The sequence below is a fragment of the Chaetodon trifascialis genome, chromosome 17, assembly GCF_039877785.1.
Source record: "Chaetodon trifascialis isolate fChaTrf1 chromosome 17, fChaTrf1.hap1, whole genome shotgun sequence".
Taxonomy (NCBI): Eukaryota; Metazoa; Chordata; class Actinopteri; order Chaetodontiformes; family Chaetodontidae; genus Chaetodon; species Chaetodon trifascialis.
Window position 1 is genome coordinate 17989224 of NC_092072.1, and position 18671 is coordinate 18007894.

Genomic DNA, 18671 nt, shown 5'->3' on the forward strand with positions numbered 1-18671 from the left:
ATTAATTGGATTTGGGAGCAGTCTCTTGCACGATCCACCAGGACAGACAAACACCCCCTCCCGTACCCTCACCTCCCTCCCTCCCATTGGCACACACCCACCCACAGACAGACAGACACACATACGCCTCCTCATCCTCCTATATTCCAGTCATGCCTTGCAGAGATGTCTGACGCCCCACCTACTCCACCCCACCTCGATGGATCAGTCTGTGTCCCTTATCCCACACACACACACACACACACACACACACACACACACACACACACACACACACACACACACACACACACACACACGTACACACACACACACACACAACGGCACAGTGGATTGCAGCCTCTCTCTTGGATACAGTGTTTCCATGGCAGCCACGTTTTCTGCACGTGTAGAATCAGACGGAGTAAGAAAGAGACCACTCCTATCGATTCACTGGCTGGCTTTTGATTCACAGTCTGCAGCTGCACACTTACCTACAGCAAACACACGCACACACGCATGCATATTCACGTGCACACACGCACAAATAGAGTAAACATCCGACATCTGATTGGATCCTTTGAAAAAGGCTCAGCTATGGAATGTGATAATGAAGGCTCACCTTTTCTCCAGCATGCTTTTCCCTCTGAAAGGGGACTTCAACATGTGTGACTGCTCCAGTTATCCTCTATACTTTCCACAGTGCTACATAAAACGGTTAGGTAACCAGTTGATGGTACTTATTTTAGCTCTTTTGAAAAGGGTCAGAGAATGAAAAACCACAAGAGAATATCACTTTGTACTTTTCAGTTCCAGCTGATTTTATTTCCTTCTTGGAAGAAAAGAAAAACAAATAAAAAAACGACAATCTGTACAGAGGTCTGAGAGGCAGTGATTGACCCAAACATTGGCTGGTTTTGAGCTATAAACATCAAATGATATTGGCATGATTGGACAAAACATGATCATACACAGCATATTGCACAAATGAAAAAAGAAAAGGGACGATCGAAAAGATGTCTTGAAGGTAAAAAATAAAAAAAAAAGAAACTCCTGGACCACAATCATCTTCAACATAAGGATATCCAAAGATGGCTGTCCTAGTGCCTGTCGTTGATCATCATCATACATAAAACACACAATCTTTGCTTATAGTACAGTCAGTTTACATAAATATCTTCATGTTATTATTCTTTTAAAAATCTTAAACACAACAGCTATAGCTACATATACCTGAATCTGAAATACAAATGCTATTTGCCATGCCATAATATAGGAAAACAATTAGCCTGCTATACTTAGCCAACAGGTACAGAAAGGTTAAATACTATTTTTTGATGCAATTTGCGCAATAACAGATGAAGCACTTCATACATCTCCCTCCCTCCAAAGTCTAGGCAAAGTGGAATGAGTGTGAAATTCCATCCAGTGGTTCAAATAAAACTTATCTTGATAAAAAGCACACAGAGGTATTAGCTCTATCCAAACAGTGACTCTCTGGGATCTTTCACTCATATACTTTAGGTCTATGTGTACTGGAAACAGTCACCACTCAGACTGGGAGCCTCAGTGGTGCTTTGTTTACTTGGCTGGTGAAACTGGAGTCACTGTGCCATTAAGAAGCATGTGGGTAAATACTGTAAACATTGTGTGAGGTCAGATTGTGCCAAACAACCCCCCCTCTGCACGTCTAAACACCAATGTAGATCCAAACAACAATGTTGTAGGCTACCCACTCGCCAGGAAAACCCCCTTTCTATAGATTTTGTACAAAAATACAAGTAGAAAATCATGACACACTCAAATCTCCTTAAAAGTGAGAGACGTCAGACATTTTAAATAAGATACACTTCTAGCCCTTCCGCGCTGGATACAGACAGGTGTATGTGCACAAACACAAACGAGACCTGTACGAGGACAATACTTCTATGTATAAAAAAGTTTGGCCGGTATAAATACATCAATATAAAAAACGTCATCTGACACAGAGGAACTACAAAGTTGAAGCACTAGGCAGAAAGGATGCGCGTCGGGGAACATTGGTCCTGAATTGTGCACTGAGTGTTTAAAAAGGTTTCAGAAAAGGGTTTCTGAAGTTTGAGTCAGTCTTTGTTTTAAGTCCTGCCGTTGAAAGAGAAGCTGGTGATAGTGAATTGTGTCCTATGGTCACACAAATTGCGCAATTACGCAGCAATGAACATTTTTACGCATTTAACAACAACAAAATCCTCCTTATCTCGGAGGGCATGCGTGTTGATATTGAAAGTATTTTGAGTTTGAAAAAAAAAAAAACTACACCTGAATAGCAACTTGATGGTCAATGTGAATTGGCTGTATCTTAAACAAAACCCAACATGACGAGCTCTCCAGTAAATGCCCCCCTTTCCCGACCCGAAATAACATTAAGATTCAAAGTTCAGTCTCAGTCCTCATCCTCTGCGGATTGGGTTGAACATTTGAGCTGCAGTCCGTGTGTTTCACTGCTCTCTGCTTACATTCACTCCTCCTCCGTGTCCAAATGCAAACTAAGCATTTCCCCCCTTTGCGCGTTCCCGTCAAGCGCACCGAGCGCTGTCCAAGTCTGTGAGCGGCGCGTACCTGGGCTTCAACGCGCACACAGGCCACCGTTTCTTTCCTGTTTTCACTCTCCCTTATTTAGTGAAAGAATGGCGGAAATATTGTGGTCTAGACGCCTGTCAGGGGTTGAACAGTTCAAAACGTGGGGGGGACGTCGCGGTTCCTCTCCACCGTGGTTCTTTTCAGTAGGTGAACACCAGGTTGGAGATGGTGGACTCCAGCCAGTCTCCTGAGATCATCTCGCTGACCTCCGGGGTGCAGTAGTCGGGGAAGTCGAAGTGAGATCCCGCCCCGCACTCCCCGAAGCTCCAGTCCAAGTCCCGGTCCAGCTCTGCGTCGGAGAAGCCCATGCCGCCCAGGGACATGCTCTCAAACCCGGGGCTCGGGTTCAGCTCGAGCCGCTCGTCCTCAAACTCTTCATCTGATGATGAGGATGACACAGATGATGAAGAGTGAGAGGCTGACGGTGTTGGAGAGGAGGCGCGAGCGTACCTGAGGCGCGCGGTGTGTGATGACTCGCTGGTCGCCGGGCTCTGCTCCTCGTACAGGCTGAGCGGGTCGCTGGACTCCGCCGAGCTGCTCAGGGTGGGACTGGCCGGGACTCCCACGGAGGGAGGCCCGCTCTCCAGGCTGCCCGCCCCGCCGAACATGTGGCCGCGTCTCGCCTCTCCGGTGCGTTTTTCCGGGATCTGTCTCGCCCCAGACACTGACCTGGATTTGAAGAGCGCCTGGTGGTCACCGGGAGACGCATATTCCAGCCCCGGAGCGCTCTTCACGCCCCCCTGCTTGTGCATCCTGCTCACCCCCTTGGACGCGGGGCTCCTTTTCACACCGGCTTTGGCGCTGCGCTCGCCGCTCTTCTCCCCGCGGTCCGCCTGCTTACTCGCTCCACTTCCCGACTTGACTTTCTTCCTGGGCCGGTACTTGTAGTCTGGGTAGTCGGCCATGTGTTTGAGTCTGAGCCGCTCCGCCTCGCGAATGAACGGGATCTTGTCTGTGTCTTTCAGCAGCTTCCAGCGCTTCCCCAGCCGCTTGGAGATCTCCGCGTTGTGCATGTCCGGCGACTGCTCCATAATCTTCCTCCTCTCAATCTGTGACCAGACCATGAACGCGTTCATGGGTCTCTTGATGTGCCCCGTCGGAGTTTTGCACCACGCCAAGTCGCTCCGCTCCCCGGAGGTCGGGGACTCGGGGGTCGGAGACGCATCCATCTCCAAGTCCATTTCTCCCGTGTCCGTGGAGTCCCCGCCGGGGGAATGAGCGTGGGCGCTCTCTGTCTGGCTCATGTGCTGCACCATCCTTTCTTCAAGTGTCTGGAAACACTGTTCAGTGCGGTGCTTTCACAAAGTTCAAGTGCGCAAAAAAAAAAAAATGCCTATCAGGCTTTCAAATAGAAAAAAAGATCCTCACTTGGTCTTATTTTGGGCGCTTTAAAGCTGCTGAATGCAGCTCTAAAAAGTTCATCCAAGTCTCTTCTTTTCAAATCAGCCCGTTTTGGAGACGCCTGGTCTTTCAGTTTTTACCCAGTGCGCTTCGCGGAAACAAAAAAAATAAATTCCGAAACTAACAGCAACTTTCAACTGCCGGTGCGGCTGAAAACTCGCCCTGCAAGGTTCAAAACGCGCCGCTGTGGGCAACAGCAGTGCAAGTCCCTTATGTGAACCTGGCTGTCTGCAGCGCAGCTTGTCTGTGCGGTTGAGGAACCATGTGGTTGAATGGAGCGGCTGCGCTTTCTCATAGTCTCCCTGTTTCCTGAGCGCTCTGAAATATTACTGTAAACACAACAACGAGAACCTCGCCGTTATATACCCTCATCGCGAGACATAAAAGCCAATCAGCTTCTGTCTCTATCCTGATTTTTCAGTCAAGCCACTCCCCCCTGGCCTCCCATTGGCTGAATAAAAAAAACGGGTAATAATAATAATAATGTGCAATGAGGATCGGTGTGTCTGACCTCATTCCTGTCAGACTCCACTGGAAGAAAGACGAACTAGGTGTGTGTGTGCGTGAGTGAGTGTGCGCGTGCACGCGTGTGTGTCCGTGCGTGTGTGTTTTAGAGGAACTCAGTGTCCTTTCCCCTGCTGCAAGGGGAAGCTTGCAAGGATATACTTAGAACCTCATTACTTTCATGTGGATGAGTATTGACTAAATTTAGATTATGTGTAATAGGGGGGCAAGGAAATGCTGAGAAAACACAAAAGCAGCCACAACATGTTGTGTTAGTCAGACTGCAGTGTGGCGAGCAGGGATGTAGCAGAGAGTAAACCCACCCAAACATAGCTCACCCAACCTGTTATTTACAAATCATTACAACACCAGCTCACATCATTACATCACTGCAGCGGGCAGTGTAAACAGATGCAAGTGAGGTGTTTTTATTTACACTCTGCATCAGTGCATTATGGTAAACCAGAGAGCTGAAAACCAATAATTACGAATATTATGGAAGTGTGTAGAATTATGCATCAGGGCCACACAGAAATAACACAGTCACCCTCACTCCAGCAGCTTCCTGCTCCACGATGCACACATTCCTCCTCCTCCACAGCCCCATTATGTTAACATGGCCGTGTCATGTAGGATCACATTACAGCCTGTGTCACTAGATGTCAGGCTAGAGCCAAAGGGAGCTGATAAGGTGTACGTTGTGTATATGTATGTGAATGTGTGTGAACATGTACAGCAGATTTATCTCCATCCTATAATCGGCTGCTTTGAGCCACCATCATTAAATCAGGTAGCTGATGTCATGAGCTGGCCCCCACTCCTCCCAGTCCTGCAACTGTTTTTGGTGCTAAATAAAATCTGCTAAAGGGAAATCTGCCTCCAGTAGAAGCAAAAAATGAATGAAGAATCTATTCATTTTATCAGATTTGATTTCCATGTATTCTAACAAAGCATCACTTATGCACTTGTGATGCGTATTCTTAATTCATGACAAGTTCTATGTCAGGCTAAAACAGTCATCAACTCTTTAAAATTTCACAACGCAACCCCTTCACCCCACTCGGTGCTTACATAAATCAAACACATAAATAATAATGAGCTGCTTCATCAGTCTATATCTTTAGCTGGCCCAATTACAAGTGTACACCTGCCGCTGGATTAGTTTGCTATCTGTCTCTATCTCCTCCACACACGCGCGCACACACACACACACACACACACACACACACACACACACACACACACACACACACACACATACACACACACACCCAGAGCAGAATGCACACACACGGGTTTGTTTGAACAGGTGTAGCAGGTATACCTGTAATCTTATCTGATGTGTGAGAAGCAGCTGTCAGTTAGCTTTCCACCCTGTCACCGGCAGATGTAAGGCTCTGGCAGCGCTGGGACACAGAGCCCCATCACGCTGGCCTATCGCTCTGTCATCTTCAGAGCTGCCGGAGCCATGTGTTTACCCCAAAATACACCGGCGCTTTGTCTCAGCTCTGTTGACGCCTAAAGGGTTAGAGTCATTATGAGAGTGCTGTGGGAGGCTGGAGCTATTACAGAGACTTCTTAAAAGTGTGTGCGGTGCAAGAGTTAGACTGCTGTGGGTTTTCTCGACGATGCTGATGTTGATATTTCTGGGTTAAATTTTGAGTGCTTTCATGAATAAAAGCGTTAAAAAAATAGATGGGTTTTCACAGTGGAAAACCTGTGGAATAGCATTTTGCTAACCTTGGGACACTGAAACACTCCATTAAAAGCTGTAGTAGTCAAATAATTTTATGGCAGCTTTAAAAAATAACATTAAAAGCACATTTACGAGGGCTGCAGCGAGGTAGGAGCCTCCATTATTTCAGAGCTGATTGACGCTGTGTTTAATATGCGATTTTTAATAAAACATAAACATTAACCAAATATGTCAGACCAACCCTAGAGCAAACTGCGGGCAAAGCGAGTATACAGCATGTGACTGTGTGTGTGAGGCTGCCTCTTAGCAGAGACTTGGGTTTATTATAACCAAGGCTGGAAAAAAAAGGGAGCACAGTCGTCACAGTGTGTTGTCAAAAGCGAGGGGTGAAATTAAGAATCCAATAACAGAAAGCAAAGAGGGAAACAGAAGACGCAAGGAATGAGCTGCATGGAGGAGAAAGTGCGCGCATGTCTCTGTCTCTGCGTGCAGTCAAACAGAGGTACTCACTTCCACGCACTTGCCTTCTTCAGCAGCCTAGGAATGACGTGCCTGTTTGACCTGCCTGCTCGTCATCTGGGGTCAAACACAATGAGGCCTTTGTGTGTGTGTGTGTGTGTGTGTGTGTGTGTGTGTGTGTGTGTGTGTGTGTGTGTGGGTCCAACCCTAACTGAACTGGAGCTTTTCCAGGGATTGAAAGTTTGAAACCCAGTGGGAAGTCCCCTCCATGCAGTTAAACAGAAAAACTGTAGACTAAGCACTGATTTGCATACACATACTCTCTTTCTCTTTCTCCCTCTGTGTGACTCATCTACAGGCAGTTTGTCCTCTCTGTGTTTTGTGTGGATGTGGCAGACAGTGCAGGTGGCCATCTCACCATATCACCCACCTACTGCTGTCAGTCCTTACACAACTAGCAAAGTCAATTATTTTTAAGTTGCACTGGGACATGCAGTGCCTAATACTTCCTTGTTTCCCTCTGTGTCTTCCTCAACTTTGACAATCAGGGCTAAAAACAGATCAGAGATAAGCGCTTTTAATCATATGTTAAAATGGGTAACTGGACAAAATAGCAGGATCATTACTGTATAGTGCAATCCAATATAACAACCCTGAAGTGAGTGTGTCAGTTTATGAGGCCTAAATTTGGAGTTGTGTTGCATTGGATTGCATAATATCGTACAGTTGTTGCTTTGTTTACCTCCCCAAACCCTCCTCTACTTCCTTCTTTAAAAAGTTGTTAGAGGAGGAGAAACAATTCTTGAGTTTCTCCTTCCTTTCTTCCTTCTTCCCTATGTCCTTCATTCCTTCCATCACATTTTAAAATCCCGGAGACACTGAAACAGAGAGCGGTACAGAGGAAAAGCGAGTGAGTGCCACGTGGATGCCAAAACAAAAAGAGGGAGCATCCCCGACGAACAAAACGAACAAACCGGAGGTGAAATGAAGAGTGATTGTAAAGCAGGAGAAAAGAGGAGACGGCAAATTAGGAACTGGAGCGTTTTGGGAGTCGCTGCGTCCTCACTCCATCACTGCTGTAATCCAGAGGATTCGGTCAAGGTGGGGAAAAAAAGCGTCGGGAGTCGGATGAAGAGAAACGGATGAATGAATGAGCACAAGACGGAGGCGTGGTTAGCAACGCCACGCCCCGGGAACTCCCAACATCCCTTGCTTCGGAGAGTGATGACGAGGCAGGTCAGATGATTGCTCTGTCACAGCAATGCAGACCAACTCGCATGAACACACACTGAAACACACACACACACAAATGCATAAACACACACAAACTCAGAGAGAGACAGAGCCAGCTAAGTACCAGTGTACCGCTGCAGGACCCAGACGTGCTGCAGAGTCAAATCGAGAGCGCGGACACACACTCGCTCACGCGCACACACACTAAACTCGCTCACATATGAACACACACTAGCTCACACGCACTCAGCTACTCTCACAGCTGCACTCTACTACACTCAGACACTCTGATACAACGATCGGTTTTTTGGGGGCATTGTCTAAAAGCCAGAGGAGTGGGAAGGAACGGAGAATGAGAGCAGAGGAGAAGGAGGGGGGGACAGGAAAGGAGAGGAGAGCAGAATTAGGAGATGGAGAAGTCATCAACAGAGCTTTCTGCTCTTTTGTAAAATTCGTCGTCCTTGCGCTTGTTGGTTTCCATCAAAATGGCATTTGACATACGAAGAGCGGAGGACGGACACCTTCGATATTAAGATTTTTGGGAGAGGACACCTCTCAGACCTGGATCCGTATGGAGCAGCACAGGAATGGATATACTGCAAAAGAAGAGCAAAAAGACAGTTGTTGTTTTTTTTCGTGTTTCTTTTGGGGAAAGGAAGTCGCATCAGAGTTTGGAGTTTGCTGGGTCGCTGCGGTTTCGACAGAAACGTCGATGGCTGCAGACGCGGAAGAAGTGGGTCTGAGGAAAGAGACAGAAAGCATCATGGAGAAGTTAGGTAGTGACTGGAGAAGAGGCAGACGGAGTGCGTGTGCAGGAAGGGCAACGCGGAGGCAACATTGCATGAAAAATTTCCCTAAAAACCTCTCCGTGCTGCATATCAGCGAGGAGATACAGACGACTGCCACGTCTATCTCCCCTCGATGTCCTGCATTTTTAGCGTTCGCTCTGCCTCTCTCTGTCTCCATATACATCTACATGTTAGATCCACATGCAAACAACATACGCTGACTAAGCTTTCGATGGTACACAGACACCTCATATCACCCCAACCCCCTTCCTCCCCCCCCCCCCCCCCCTCCTCCTCCTCTTCTGTTGCAGGCACATCCTCCTCCAGGCAGGTCAGGTCAGGCGGGCTGGTTCTGTCCTCATGTAGCCCAGGGAGCGGTGTCCTCAGCTCGGGCTGCCGCTGCAGGGGTCGGCGAGGACCAGGCGTGGAGCTCTGAGGCTCTCTGCAGCTCCAGACAGGCTCCAGACGCACTGACCTACATCAGCCTCAGTCAGACTGGGAGAGAGATGGAGAGAGAAAGAGAGGGAGAGAGAGAGAGACAGAGAGGGAGAGAGGGATGGGGCGGGGTGGGGGGTGCAGAGAGAGAGAGAGAGAGAGCGAGAGTGATTGAGAGCCTGGTAAGCAGACAAATGGATGGAGAGGCTCGGTTTGTAAAATATATAGCAACATTTCTCCAAAAAAGTGCAAGACTGTGGCATGATGTGAGGGGGGAGGGGTGCAGACGAGGGAAAGAGGGAGAGAACTGAAATAAAACTAACTCTCAACCCTCGTTTCACACTAATAACGCTTAAAAAATCCCCTTTTTGTCCTCATCAACCTAATCTTTATCCTCGCCTCACTTTTCCCCTTTTGCCTCTCATCCCTCCTCATGCAGCCTCCCTCATCCTCTCCCTCTTCTCCTTCTCTGTCTCTCCCCAGCTTGATTTTCATCATATACCATCCGAAACGTCTCTCACTGAGGGAGGATTAGTCCGTCTCTGGCTGCCTGCTTATCTGTCTGCTCTGGCTTTCAGCTGCAGAGGGAGAGAGGAGGGGGCGGAGGAGAGGTGGTGGAGGAGGAGGTGTGTGTGTGTCTGTGTGGTGGAGGGGAGGGTTTGGCATCTCTTGCTCAGTTGTTGTGGCTATATCAGCTCGACTCAGCTTATTGCAAGTGTGTTTGTTGCTGGAGCGGAGCAGCAGAGGCTCTGCAGTGCGGCAGGAGTAGAAAGAGAACATTTTGTACGACTGTGTGTGTGTGTGTGTGTGTGTGTGTGTGTGTGAGTGTGTGTGCATGTGTGTTGCAATCCAGCATGCATCTCCTTACAGGCTTACAATGATTGTGTCCGTTCCTGCAACGCTCCGGCGGTGTGTGTCTGACTGGCTGTGCGTGATCATTACTCCCCAGTGCCAGCATTGACACTAAACACGGATCGATACCAATAGCGAAGCAGACAGATCAGGCTAACGTTAGCGTGGCTCCCCCGGGACCCCATGTGGCAGTGGAAGTCAGTCTCTAAAGCAACATACCTCAGTCACACTAACAATGTCTTTATCCTAAGGTGAACATCTATAGGCCCCAGGGAGCGAGAAAAAAAGGCCAGTATATTAGAAGGTACAGTAAAATCCAGCTGGGTCAGTGTATCCTGGTAAGGTCAGCGACTCACAGAAGGATTTGAAAATTGAAGATGGTCCAGGCATTTAAAGGGTTAGTTTAGTTTTCTTCTCTAAAGCCTACCTGATTTATGGTGAGCTGTCAGTCCTCGCAGTTCATCTATGAAGGACTAACCCCTGTGTTATGGCTGTGGATGTATTAAAAGAAGTGGTTCGCTAAGATTGAAGAGATCAGGGGCAATCAAACCAAACATCGGTGGACAAAATCCTCCATTGGCACCTTCTACACAGTTTCCTCTGACAGTCAGTCACACGAGAAAGCCTTAAAATAACATTTTCACCTAAACCATCCAACTGGCAAAATGAAAGGCTATTTGTTGCGCGAATCGGTCCAAAAATCATATTTTTCTTCGTGAACAGCACAAACAGAAATTTAAGAATGACAAGTTGTGGTTTTACGGGGAGGCAAAAGGTGAGGTTACCAGGCAACCAGCTCAGACTTAAGCAAGCCATTGAACCCACAAGAAATAGTTCCAGCCTGTAACTCCTCACAAAACCAGAAACTGTCACTTTCATGTTTCTGTTTCTGTCAGGATTAAGCAAGAGATAAGTGTTGAAGTTGAGCTTTTGAGGCGCTGCCAGACTTATTTTTCGGCTTCACACAGAGCCAGGCTAGCTGTTTCCCTCTGTTTCTAGTCTTTCCAGTCCACACTGAGTGCACAGACATAACAGAGGTACCTATCTTGTTCAACTTTTGGCAAGAAAGCAAATATGTCCGACCATTAAAGTGACACTCACTGATGTTGTTACACCTCGTTGAGACCAGTACTTATAAAAGTGATATTTTGATCTGAAATTGCTTAATATCAGCGTAATTACAACAGTGTGTTGATGTGTACATTTCAACTTTTGTGAACTCTAACGAGAAAATTTGCCACTGACCAAGAGGAAACGAACAAAGAGATGCTGAAAGTTAAAAATGGAGGAAGTTATCACATCAGCTAAGTTGCACTATTCAATCTTATACAGGCCTGCTCTGCTAAAAGAGGCGCTGCTAAATGAGTATTTTTGGTCTTTGAAGAGTTAGGCTAGCTGTTTTAGCCTGCCTCCTGTCTTTATGCTAAGCTAAGCTAATCACCTCCTGACCATAGTTAAGTACTAGTACTAAGTAAGCACAGACATGACAGTGAGATCAATCTCCTCTTGGCAAGTCTTGGCAAGAAAGCAAATACAACTATTTCCCAGAATTACATTACAAGATTACTACATTAAAATGTAACTTGTTACATTACAGGGTTACCCACCGAGAAAAGAGACTCGTTACAGTACTTCTGCATTACCAAAAATGAAAACACATGTTATGTATGTCTGCCTTTGGATGTATTGACTCTACAGTCATTGCATAGACTAGCATACAGCACACAGTTCAACTGCAATGAAAGAAGTACATGAAAGTAAATACAAACAGAGGGTGTGTGAGTGTTGCGGAGCTGTGCTTAACTTCCACATGCATGTTCAGATTTGAAGCAGAGCTCTTCAAAGGTGACAGACTTTTATCTCCCAGACACAGTTTGCTTGTCAATGTGATCACCCATAAATTCAAAATAATGCAAATAAAGGTTTCTCCTCTTCTGCCATCTCAAGCTAGGCTACACCTGTGCACTGAGTACACTGGATCTTGGTCACACTAGCATTTATTAGAGTTAAATTTCAAGTACAGATTGATTTAATTCAACAGAATGTCCATGATCAATTGATTTGCTCACAAAGGAAAAAAAAAATGCAGGGCTTTCCTATAAATAACAGCAGCTGATAAAACAATCTCAGCTCAAGAATGAACTGTTGTGCTTCTTTTAAGCTAACATGGCCAAGAAGTCATCTAAGTGCACAAAATAATGTAAAATAAGTAGACATTAAGTTAAGATTGCTTTATTACTCACCACTTTGTATCAATTTTGCCACAAAAAAACTAGAAACAACCAACTGCAGCCACTGCACAACCTGCAAGAGCCACTATGTCACCATGCTCCCAGAAACCCCCCATTCAAAATGTTCTGGTGCAACTAAGCACTTAAAAGAAGATTTTTTTTATGCAGAGAATCAACACAAGTTTATGCAAATTCAAGGATTTGAAGGAGATTTTGTGCTGTTGGCAGCCAGGACAAAATCAGGAGGTGCACCACGAAGACGAATTTGATTTAAAAAGTGAATGACTTGCTTGAATTACTAAACGGTGTAATGTACCCTCAATCTACTCAAAACCAAACAACGGAGCAATTCCTTCTGGGCTGGATTGAAAGAGAGCTCAGTTCACTCCATACGAAATGTAAACCATCCACTTAAATCACAAAAACAAAGAGCAGCTTTAAGAACAGCACCCGTCCATGCTGTGGCTTATGTGCACGTGTCTATCCAGGATGGTGAGGAGAGTGTTGCTCATTTCGCATGGCACGCTCCCTGCCGCCTGATTATGGATGAAACTGTGGGCTGCTGCAGCCAAGTTTTAAAGTCAGTCCAGATAGAGACAGATAGAGATGTCACTGTCTAGATCTCTTTCCCATTACTGCTGGAGAGGGAAGTTATGAGGTCCAGATGCAAAGGAAAGTGGGTCACCACACTCAACATGTGCCAGACCCTATACTTCCCCATATGCACAGGGACCCACTGCTTACACTAGTGCACATATGTACACTTGCCAAGTCAGACTGTTTTCTTCCCTATCTCCCAAAATAGCACAGAGCAGACTCAGAGTGAGTGTGTTTGAGTTTATCTGGTTCCATCTGGTGTATATCTTACATCTGCACATAGGTCCCTGCCTGTATGCATGGTTCCCCTGCAGTAAATCTCGCAATTTTATCATAACTACAGGGTGTGTTTCACATCGGCTTTCAAGTTTGTCTCCCCGCAGTCTTTTGTCTTAATGTCCTTCTCGTATGACATCCAAACTAGTAGCTGCCTTAAACCCCCAGACCCTTTCCTGCTGTGCCTCTGCCATTGCAAACAACAGTCATCTGACAGCGGTGAGGGAGCATGGTTTGGCCCATAGATCTTTTTAATGGGGAGTTTACAGGCGAACAAGCAGATTTTTTATTTTTTTATTTATTTTTTTTTTCGCAGAGGGACGTTAGTGTTTCTGTGCTCCAGAGGTCATGAGGAATCTGTCGGGACGGGGATTCAGGATGTGAAGCTCTGGAAAAGAAACTACAGTATATCATCAGAATGGCTCAAATAGCCTCAGGCAGAGGACTATTTATGAGCATAGATGTATTTAAGGCCAAGAGTGCTCTGTCAAAGCCCTCGCAGAGTTTTCCAAGTATTGCCCAGCTTGACCTTTTTCTCAGAACTAAAATGCTGCTCTACCCGAGCGAGATCCATGACACACTTTTTCTTCCCTCCTGTTGCCTTCAGCTTTTCCTTCTTGGCTTAACATTTTACAAGAAGTGACAAATTCCGTTGCTGTGTGTGCTACAGAATAACAGCAATATCTCGATGAACCCAGAGCATGTAAACACTTGGGTGCAGACAAACACACCACTGGGCTGGCTGGGAAGGGTAATATGATTGGACTGGACAGCGAGTGTCAACCCATGGGGCAAATCAGCTGTGTTATGATGCGTAATCGGTCAGCTGTCTGGGGAGGTGTGTGTGTGTGTGTGTGTGTGTGTGTGTGTGTGTGTGTGTGTGTGTGTGTGTGTGTGTGTGTGTTTGTTTGTGTGTATGTCATGGTGCCACACACAAGGGTCATTCCCTAGCAATGCCCAGGGTGCATTGCATTGATTAGTGTCTGAGTGTTGGTCCCATCTTGAGCTGATGATGTAGTGGCGTTGCTGCCATGACAGGGGAACCCTTTGAGAGGCTGCCTGTTGTTGATTCCTTTGTGCTCGGCTCCCCTCCTGTGTGTGTGTGTGTGTGTGTGTGTGTGTGTGTGTGTGTGTGTGTGTGTGTGTGTGTGTGTGTGTGTGTGTGTGTGTGTGTCAGTGAGTGTGTTGGGTGTCATATATATAAATATAAACCAGCTGTCTGATACAATATCATTCCTGTAAATAAAGGATAATAAAAAGAATTCTTGTTTATTAGAACTTGGGTCAACCACCAGTCAGACAGTTTTGGGGAAGCTACTTTGAAACTGTGCCCATTGTAGCTACAGTACAAGCTTCAGAAGTGGTTAAAGTTCCTCTCCTGACATCGATAAAACCCCTAAAAACTCATCTCTGTTTATCAAAATCACATATTTAGGAGTTTTTTCCATGAAAAGAACCCCTTCATGCCTTTCATTGACTTAGATGTACTGTAACGCTACACTTTAACTTGGCAGGCCAACGTTGGCTAACATTATCTCGCAAACAGCAGGTTTGTTGGACACAGTCAATGGATAAAAAGAAAAATAAACTCAACAACATGTTGGGTTGTACTCGCTGTGTTCCCAGGATAAATGGATGGAACAGCGTCAGGCCTCAATATAAGTTTTGTGGTAAAACAGAGCGCTTTAAAAAGACTACCGCAGGCTACACTTAGCTCTCTTGCAAAATACCGATATGTGGCTTCACCTCTGATAGCCCTTGTTTCACTGTAGCCCGTTAGCTCATTAGCTATGTGACTGACTGTCTGAATCCATGTTTGTGAGACTTCATTGGTCCATTGCAGTTCCAAGGTGGAAATGCTCATCCTATGTCTTGTCGCATATAAACAACAGCATATGGATGCGTTAATAAGGTTAAAAGCACAACTTTCATTGGAGGGAGTCTTCAAACTACATCAATGCTACACTTGTTGAAAGAAGCTACGCTACAAGCTGCTCAGAAAAAATTTACTTAACACACTGAAGCTACTTCATGTCAAAGAACATCTACTACTGAAAAAAAAAAAAAGTTTATCAGCAGTGTAGCAGTGTGTGTTTAGTAACGCTACCCCACTATTTTATGGAAAAAAAAAAAAAGATTTTTTAATTTTGACGTTACATGATTTTAGGAATAGCTTCCCAAAAGCTGTGGGGAAATGTAGTTAAACTTGTAGCATCACGAGTTGTACCATCTGTACTCATAAAAAGTGGTGATCCAACACGTTGTAAACAAGACAGGCGTTTCATTGAACATCTATAGCAGGTATTGTAGGTCCAGGCTGAAGTGGGTCTAAACTGTCTTTGCTTCCTCTTCCAAATATTTTTGGTTCAGCTGGACTTTGGATTAAAGCCTACATGATTGTCTGACTCTTGGCTTGTCTTATGATGCAATTTTACTGTGGTACTAGATCTGAGAAATTAACTTGATGTGCACAATGTTGCCATTACAGACAGGAATAATGGCCAAAATTTCAAAAATAAGATTCCAGTTGTTCTAAACTGGACATATCCTTGCAGGTATTCGGCTGAATTTTTAAGTATTCATTTTGCATCTTAGTCTTGGAATGATAATAGTACTGTAATACTACTACTCCAACTACTACTACTCCAACTACTGCTAATATTAACAATAATACTTCAGCTTGACTTTCTAATTTTGTTCCATTGAGTGACGTTACGAAACATGACATTTGAAACACCTTGTTAAAGTGGGTATTTGTCACTCAGCTTTTGGTTTATTTTCAGAAAGCCCTCCTAAAGCACTGAGGGAATTGCAAATTTCTGCTCGTTAATTTGACCACTGCAGTGCTGTGTGTGAGGTGCTGAAATCAAACAATTGCCAACATGAGCAACAGTGAGGAGTGAGTATATCTGTTTGTTACACAACACTGAGTCAACGGTGTGGAGCTGTATGTACAGTAATAGCAGACTGTTGGCACACAGGGAGAACAGGTGGAATAAACACTTTTCTGGTGACAATTTACATATATGAGTGTGTGTGTGTTTGATGGAGAAGCAGCCAACCGGTTCACATCGGCCCAGACTGACCGAACAATATTAGTAATACCATATCAATGCAGAGGCCTCCAGGGATCCCATGAATAGAACCTTTTGAGAAGAGATGAGGTGGCCACAGGGAGAACATGGATCAAACGAGGGAGAGAAAATGGGTTGTCTGTGTTTGTCACCCACATATATGTGTGTGTATGTCTATGTGTGTGTCTGCATGTTCAGCGCTTCAGAACAGCACGTTCTGGTTTGTGCCTTCGTACTTGAACACTCGCAGAATATTTCTGCGTGTCAGTCTCTTCTCCCCAGGCTCTTTGTTGCTTTTATAGCCTCGGCAGTCTTATCTAACCGGGTCTCCTGAGAAAACCAGAGACAGAGAGAGAGGGAGAGAGAGAGAGAGAGGGAGAGAGGGAGAGAGTGGAGCGGAGAGGCTGCAGACTGTACAGAGCATGCAAGGGAAGCGAAGAATTGAAAATCATGTCAACAGTGCTGCTCCGCACTGCAAAAGCATCCATCCTAATGAGTCACACAGTTTACCTTAAGCAGTAAAACATTTTATTCTTAGAAAAAGCAACAATCTTGACACCTGTGTAAGTCAGAATTTGCTTTCATGGCACAGTTTTTTTTCCGCAACATATTGATGCTTATTTGTTGGTTTTATAACAAGTGGAATCAGGTTCTAAGGGAAAATGAGCCAAGTTAATAAGATATTTAAAAGAGGGGAATTCTAGGATGTGGCAATTTCTCTGCTTTAAAGGGGGAATTGCGGTGATTATGCAGACTTGTTGGAAGCTGACCAATCGGCTCGAAGCTAACGCTCCACCTGTGTGACTGCCAGTCACAGCAGTAGCTCATTAAAAAAAGCTGCTTATGCAAAATGGCCTGGTCACACGCAGGTGAGAATGGAGCCCTGAGGCAGTCTTTGCGCTGCTGAGTCAGACTGTATTAGCCTTCACTACAGAGGTAGATGTTGTTAAATCTACTGTATAAGCCTGCTTGAAATCCATCTTTAGTCTTGGAAAAAGCTGGTCAACCATGATAATTTAATAAGTATTGACATGCACATTAGAGCTAATTACCATAAACATGGGATTTGATTGGTGATCCTCTAATGCAGGGCTTTCCAGGCTTTTTCTTGACTGAAATATAGTTTAATATATGTTTTTTGCCTTGGTTATGGGTATATTTTTCATCATCTGCCCACATGTGTAAGGTTCAGCATAGGCCATTTCTGAACAGTCCAAAATTTATTGGTGGTTTATTTAGTGGTTCACTTCCAGGATAGACAAATCCTGCCTCAGAGGTTGATGCTGTGGCGCTTCTTGGTGCCTGATAAGCCTTCAGACTGGACCTCCTGGTTCTTGTCACTGGTGTTTTTAGCACCCAGAGCAGCACAGCCCAAGATTTCCTGCTTCTGTACTGCTACCATCAGTCTGAATGCGGCCTAATGCAGATACATTTAAAAATTTCTAAATGAAAACACCATCTAGACTCTGCCAGTTAGAAAATACTGCTTTCAACAATCGCTGATGTTCACTAATGCAAGATCATTGAGTGACTGGTTGATAGTTTTGTTTTTGTCGGTGAGACCAGACTTTTGCTGAGAATTCAGCTCTTGTGTTGGACTTATCCCTTTCATTGCCTAAAACTTCCCCTTGTTTGAAGAAAAATCAGATTAGGACTGATTGATATTTGGCGGTGTAAGGCCATATGTGTGTGTATGAGTTGTGGGGACAGGAAGTTCACTAATCAGATAGCTATCACATGCAGACAGCTCCAAATATCCGCATGTTTCCTCCTCCTCATGCTGAGATGCACATTTATGTTAATGCCACACTACTGTACCACAGTGTTGCCTCGGCATCACATTACTGGAGCGTGATGTTCCCTGCTGCAGGGCCAAACTCTCTGACTCCCTCTGTGTGTGTGTGTGTGTGTGTGTGTGTGTGTGTGTGTGTGTGTGTGTGTGTGTGTGTGTGTGTGTGTGTGTGTGTGCCTGTTCTCCAAATCTGTTTGCAAACTGCTGAGTACAAGCCAGGGAGTGGGTTCACACTGGATTAGCTCTGAGTTGGCTAAACACCAGATAGTAGAGATAACAGTGTTTCTGAATGTGTGTGTGCGTGTGTGTGGGTAGGTGTGGACGTGTATTACTCATGTTGTGTGGACAAAAATCTGTTTACACACATTGTGGGGGACTTGCCCTCCTTATGGGGACAAAATGCAAGTGCCCATAATATAAATCATTAATCTTTATGGTGAAGACCTGAGTTACGTTTGGGGTTAGGTTAAGTTTACTGGTTAGAGTAAGTCTCCAGGCAGTGAATGAAAGTCAATTTAATGTCCTCTGAAGAGATGGAGACACAACTGTTTGTATGTGTGTGTGGAGGTGTGTCTGTGTGTGTGTGTGGTGGAAAGGAGGGGAGCAGCTGATATCAGCAGGAACAAGGGAAAACACTGATAAAGCTTTTTTTCTGCAGTTCTAATTGTTATGACGGTTAGATGCTAACGAACAGGGCTGATGTTTATTGACCTTTATTGTAAAGTCGTGTTTACA

At 45.2% G+C, this 18671-nt stretch overlaps 1 protein-coding gene across 1 annotated transcript; it reads right to left on the reverse strand.

Moving 5' to 3' along the window:
• Positions 1-778: 778 nt before the first annotated feature.
• Positions 779-5003, reverse strand: sox4a (SRY-box transcription factor 4a). Its single transcript, XM_070984802.1, has one exon. It carries the CDS (start codon positions 3852-3854, stop codon positions 2739-2741), a length of 1116 nt encoding a protein of 371 aa, XP_070840903.1. The 5' UTR covers positions 3855-5003; the 3' UTR covers positions 779-2738.
• Between the last annotated feature and the right edge of the window lie 13668 nt (positions 5004-18671).